The following is a 6119-nucleotide window of genomic DNA, read 5'->3' on the forward strand; positions in this document are numbered from 1 at the left end:
CTTCACCGAGAGTCACCAAATTATTTTCCAAATATAGAGTATAAATATAAATAAATTATTTTTTGAAAATTATTGAATTTAGTGCTTAATAGTGGAAATTAAAAATTCAGCACTTTTTTCAACATCACATTACTACTGTTGATGATAAATAAATTATTAAAAATATTTTAAAAAATTTAAACATATATAATATAAATGTTTGAAATAGAGAATTTTCTTATTAAAAAAGAAGAAGAAGAAGATATTTCATAGCTTCAATAAGTCAATAATTTTAATTAAGTGAGGGGATATTTAACAAAATGCCGAAGAAAGTTACCACTTAAAGAGGACAAAGAAAAAGAAGAAAAAAAAAGGGTAATTATTATTTTATTAATATTTATGATCTTAAAAGGACATTTAATCATTTATTTATGGCAGATCAGCTAACCGACAAACGAGGAGGTCGGCAATTGTCGGCCGGCGAACCAGCTGAGCACAAACGAAGAAATCCAAACTCCAAATTTCAAAAAATCCTTTTTTTTTTTAAAAAATTCTTCTAATTAAACAATTTAAACATTATTCCTTCCCCCCCTCTCAAAATTATTCACTCTACTTCACATCTCACAGTTCCCTTTTTTCCTTTTAGTTTCAATTTTAATTCCTCTTAAACTTAAAAAATATATATTTCTCCATTATTATTTCTTCCCATTTACCCTATTTTCAATACCCAAACTCCCATATTTCCCTTTCCCTCATTCCTTTCTCTTTACTCTGAGTAATTCGCTACTTGGCGCGACGAATTTTCGAATCCAAAAACCTAACTGAACAATAAGATGTGGAGCATCGGAACCCCTTATTCCCTGTTTGGCTCTTCTTTTTTACTCTAAATGTTCTTTTATATGAAGCCTCATTGGCTATCTCCATTTTTTCCGGTATGTTCATTTTTCCCAGCCCAAATTCGGATTCAATCTCATATTAATCTTTCTTCACAATAAAATTAAAGTTATTTTCATATCCGATTCCTTTTAGCGGTACCTGACTTTTAAATGGATTTTTTTTCTTTTGTAATTACATTTTGGTGTGTTGCTATTTTTCGCATCTCCGTAAGAAAATTCGTATCTTTTCTTTTTTCCTGTTATAAATTATTGTACTTTGCTTCGTCTTTTTATTTACTATGTTTGTGGGTTTTCTGGATTTTGCATTTTTTTGGAATATCGATTAAAGCTGATGGCGATTCTTGTGTCTTGTCTCGTTTTAAAATCTCTGGGTTTTTCATAAGGTCATTTTCTAAACAATCTTAGATTGTTTTTTTTTTCTTTTTCCATTTAAACTATATTCTTTTGATTTAACTGTTTCGTTACTTCTGTTGAGAATCTTGAATTTTCATTTGTTTGATGAGATGTCTAAATCAAATTGTTTGTTCCGTCTTAAAACCAATCATAAGTTTTTTATTTTGTTATTATAAGTCTTCTCTCCGAATCCCGGTCTTCCTGTGTTTGATGAAATGTCCAGATCAATGTCAAAGCTCGGAATTTTTCTTGTTTCTTTCCTATATGAAGTATTGGTTGATTTTTTTCGACTTCTCAATCATGTCCAGATCACTAGCTTATTCAAGAATGTTCGTATTGCCTTGTGTGCTTCTTTTATGTGGAGCTTTTTCCCTATAATTTCACTTATAGGTGAAGAAATTTTTGGAGAGTATTCATGCATAAATACATACATATACATAAAGTTTGAAGAAATTTTAGGAAATATTGAACTGAGGTCTCGAACTGAGGCTAATATTTCATTTGCTTTGTTGAGGTGCATACTTTTAGTAAAATTGAAGTTTATAAAGTTTTGAGTTCATTGCAATGCAACAAAGAGAGGTTGAGAAATGTTTTATTGCTATTCTTGATGTGGGGTTGTTCTCGAAGTTTTGTGTCAATCGTAAAGGGAATAAAACTTTGGAGTTGTCTATTTAATTTGAACTTTTCTTCTGTTGTTTTTGAACTATTATTTGGTGTTAGTTTATCCTATCTGACTCTGTTCTATTTTTTCCTATTGGATTGCAGTTGATATAGATTTGCATTTTAGTGGTTTCTTGCATTGAAGGCAAGATTATGGATATTTCTGAGGTTGAAGAGAACCTATTTGTGGCCAGTGATGCCAAGGTATGAATTTGATAGCATTTGGATATGTTAAATTTGAAGTATTGGAACTAATATTTTCTACACTTGCTGTTCAATTTCTTAATTCTAATTAATTTCACTATAATGGGGATATGCCTGCTAGTTATTATTATTATTATTTGGCAGCAATCATCTCTTAAGTTTATAATGTTTCAACTGTTTTACTTAAAATCGAAGACCTTTTGTTTTCCAGCTAGTTCTTATACTTGAATCTTGTTTTTTTTTTTTTGTGTGTGTGTGCGTGTTTTTAGGACAAAGAGATGAAAATTGCTTAATATTAATAGTTTTCTTACTTTTTGATTTTTTCCTTATGTAGTTACATGGCGAAATGTGCAAGATACTATCTGCAATTTATTGCAAAGTCTTATCCATATTCCCTTCCTTGGAAGCAGCACGGCCTAGGAGCAAATCTGGCATTCAGGCCTTATGTTCATTGCATATAGCACTAGAGAAGGCAAAGAATGTCCTTCAACATTGTTCAACATGTAGTAAACTTTACTTGGTAAGAATTTCATTCATGCAAACACAGACGTAGGATATACGCATATATAATTTTATATGTATTCATGTCTATGCTTAGACTTGTTCTTTTAATTGATACATTCACTAAATGATTTTCATTGTTTCGGTTGCTTTCAACCTTTTTTTTTCTCTCTTAGTGAATGTTTAATCATGGTGGTATTCTTCTCATGTAGGCTATTACTGGAGATTCTGTTCTTTTAAAATTTGAGAAGGCAAAATGTGCTCTTATTGATAGTCTTAGGCGTGTAGAAGATATAGTTCCACAGTCCATTGGATGTCAGGTAATAATTTCCCCTTTCATAGTTTGAGGTTGAAAAGATAAATTAATTTTTGGGCGTATGGGTCTATATTTGCAAGCAGTTTCTCATGTCATTGTGCTGCTGGTGTTTTATCCACATTATTTCAGTGCATCTCTATAAGTCCTGACGCTTGAGGTTTAAATCAAGAAGACTTTAAAACTGTTTAGGAAACATGCAGTGTCATATCCCTCCAATATGATCCTTCCACTGTTGCTTTTCTTTGTATGCTCATAGTATTCCGAATTATTTCCTTCAGATTTTGGAGATTGTAAGTGAACTTGAGGGGACTGTTTTCTCTCTCGATCTGTTAGAGAAGCAAGTTGGTGACGAAATGATCACATTACTCCAGCACGGGAGAAAATTTGATGACTGTAAGGACAATAATGAGCTAGAGTCTTTTCACCAGGCTGCAACTAGACTTGGTATAACTTCTTCTAGAGCAGCCCTAACTGAAAGAAGGGCTCTTAAGAAGCTGATAGAGAGAGCTCGTGCAGAGGAAGATAAGAGGAAGGAATCTATTGTGGCTTATCTTTTGCACCTCATGAGAAAATACTCCAAGTTGTTTCGGAGTGAGGTTTCAGATGATAATGATTCACAGGGTTCAACACCTTGTTCCCCCACTGTTCTAGGTTCTCTCGAGGATGGAGGGTCTGGTGGTAATGGCCAGGCATTTGAGCGGCAGCTATCGAAGCTTAGCTCGTTCAATTTCAAGCCAAATATTAGGAGATCTGGGCAGATACCCATTCCACCTGAAGAATTACGATGTCCAATATCTTTGCAGCTTATGTATGATCCAGTCATAATTGCCTCTGGACAGACATATGAAAGGATCTGTATTGAGAAATGGCTTGGTGATGGGCATGACACCTGCCCGAAGACTCAACAGAGGCTTCCACATCTCTCTTTAACTCCCAATTATTGTGTTAAGGGTCTCATTGCTAGTTGGTGTGAACAAAATGGAGTTCCTAATCCTGATGGCCCCCCAGAGTCTCTTGATCTTAACTATTGGAGACTGGCATTGTCGGAGTCAGAGATTGCAAATACAAGATCAGTGGATAGTGTTGGCTTTTGCAACTTAAAAGGGGTTAATGTCGGTCCCCTGGAGGAGAGTGGTACCATTGAAGAAATAGAAGGAAAAGAAGCTGAGAATGAGCAGCCATGCGTGCAGGAAGAGGTTTCTGAGCTTAATGTACTAGAAAGATATCAGGATTTGCTATCTGTTCTAAATGAAGAAGAGAACTTGAGGAAAAGGTGCAAAGTTGTGGAACAAATCAGGCTTTTGCTGAAAGACGATGAGGAGGCCAGGATTTTTATGGGGGCTAATGGCTTTGTTGAAGGATTATTGCAATTTCTAGATTCAGCTGTGCGTGAAGGGAATGCTATGGCTCAGGAAATTGGGGCAATGGCTCTCTTTAACCTTGCAGTCAACAATAACAGGTTTGTTTGTCAATTTTTGCATCTGCTTAGTTAAATCCGGTCATAGATATATGTGAGAAATAGCTGCTGCTACTCTTTTGACTCATTAAATGGATACACCAAATGGTCATTGTTGGAGAAAGGACTATCAAATTTATAGGAGGGGAAAAAACATTTCTGTTTTTTTCATTTTAACGCTGTATCTTGATGATTGATTCTCATTATATTAGTAACTGTTGAGCTGAATCTTATTTAGTTTTCTTGGTTTGTTTTTTTCTTTAAAAAAATCAGGAACAAGGAATTGATGCTAGCAGCTGGAGTGATTTTATTGTTAGAGGATATGGTTTCAAACTCCAATGCCCATGAATCAGCCACTGCTCTATATCTTAATCTCTCTTGCCTTGAGCAAGCCAAGTCTATCATAGGCTCAAGTATGGCTGTCCCATTTTTAGTCCAGCTACTTGGAAGTGAAACTGATCCACAGTGCAAGCTTGATGCCCTTCACACTCTTTATAACCTCTCTACTGTGCACTCTAATATCCCCAGCCTTCTTTCTGCTGGCATAGTTAATGGCCTACAGCCACTTGTGATCTCAGGTGACAATGCCTGGACAGAGAAATCTATTGCAGTTTTACTAAACTTAGCTGCAAGTAAAGCAGGAATATCTGAGATGGTTTCAGCCTGTGGTCTCATTAGCGATCTGGCATCTGTTTTGGATACTGGAGAATTGATTGAGCAAGAGCAAGCTGTTTCATGCCTTCTACTTCTTTGTAACGGAAGCGAGGAATGCTGTCAAATGGTCCTACAGGAAGGTGTGATTCCGGCATTGGTATCGATTTCAGTAAACGGGACGACAAGAGGGAGGGAGAAGTCGCAAAAACTTCTGATGCTCTTTCGTGAGCAACGGCAACGAGATCATCCACCAGCAGATGCAAACCTGAGTATAGAAACCATTCAAGATCCAATGCCTGCAGCAGCCACGGCTCAAGAATCCAACCCACCATGTAAGTCAGTATCGAGAAATAAAATGGGGAGAGCCTTGAGCTTTCTATGGAAGAGCAAGAGCTACTCTGTTTACCAGTGTTAAAAGCTTGACAACTATTGTAAATTTCCCGTTGTATCTTCTTTTCTAGTTCTCTCGTCCTATTCCAATGGACAGTATTTTCCCTTTCCTTTTTGGTTTTCTTTCCTTTATTTTTGGGGGTTATGATAGAGAAGCAGAAATGTACAGGCCCTTTGTAATCTATGGATTTTTGGCTTTTTTTTTTCTTTGTAGTTTTTAATAGTACATGTACTTCATGTATGTAATAATTAAGGGTTAGATTCATCTTCAGAACACTTCGTTGTTGCTCCAAGTGAATATTTACTTGTATTTTCCTTTTGGGCTAACGCGGAGTTTAACCATTGTACCATGTTGGTAACATGTACTTAGATTATAAATCTATCTTATAGTTTTAATAGTAAAATAGTTACTGTAGGAGGGAAATTAAATATGGTAGTAGTGGAATATGTTTTTAGATTTAATCATTAATGAGATATAATAAGCGGATTAGAAGGTAGTCTAAAAATAATGACATTATGTGCTTTGTCATTATAATCTTTTTAATTAATTAAAATTAATTAAGAGTTAAATAATAAAAATTTATATAAATTAAATGATAATATTAAATAAATTTTTTTTATCTCTAATTAATTAAATTAACATTAGAATTTAAATATATGTGAATTGCTT

The 6119-nt window shown here is 34.7% G+C and overlaps 1 protein-coding gene across 2 annotated transcripts; it reads left to right on the forward strand.

Moving 5' to 3' along the window:
• Positions 1 to 410: 410 nt before the first annotated feature.
• LOC107909827 (U-box domain-containing protein 6) lies at positions 411 to 5776 on the forward strand. Of its 2 annotated transcripts, none has more exons than XM_016837496.2 (6): positions 411 to 911; positions 2034 to 2132; positions 2467 to 2652; positions 2846 to 2953; positions 3228 to 4408; positions 4679 to 5776. In XM_016837496.2, exons 2-6 carry the CDS (start codon positions 2082 to 2084, stop codon positions 5472 to 5474), a joined length of 2322 nt encoding a protein of 773 aa, XP_016692985.2. In that variant the 5' UTR covers positions 411 to 911; positions 2034 to 2081; the 3' UTR covers positions 5475 to 5776. The 2 variants fall into 2 exon arrangements, with proteins under 2 accessions (XP_016692985.2, XP_040954375.1); XM_041098441.1 differs by lacking the exon at positions 411 to 911 and adding an exon at positions 1390 to 1658.
• The last annotated feature ends 343 nt before the right edge of the window (positions 5777 to 6119 follow it).

Source organism: Gossypium hirsutum, chromosome A03 (genome assembly GCF_007990345.1).
Source record: "Gossypium hirsutum isolate 1008001.06 chromosome A03, Gossypium_hirsutum_v2.1, whole genome shotgun sequence".
Classification (NCBI taxonomy): domain Eukaryota; kingdom Viridiplantae; phylum Streptophyta; class Magnoliopsida; order Malvales; family Malvaceae; genus Gossypium; species Gossypium hirsutum.

What these genes read in the sequence shown, in the direction of transcription:
- LOC107909827 (XM_016837496.2), top strand. Translation starts at nt 2,082, where the DNA reads ATGGATATTTCTGAGGTTGAAGAGAACCTATTTGTGGCCAGTGATGCC. An exon ending in TTGTGGCCAGTGATGCCAAG is followed by an intron (nt 2,133 to 2,466) that starts GTATGAATTTGA and finishes TTCCTTATGTAG; the next exon opens with TTACATGGCGAAATGTGCAA. An exon ending in CATGTAGTAAACTTTACTTG is followed by an intron (nt 2,653 to 2,845) that starts GTAAGAATTTCA and finishes CTTCTCATGTAG; the next exon opens with GCTATTACTGGAGATTCTGT.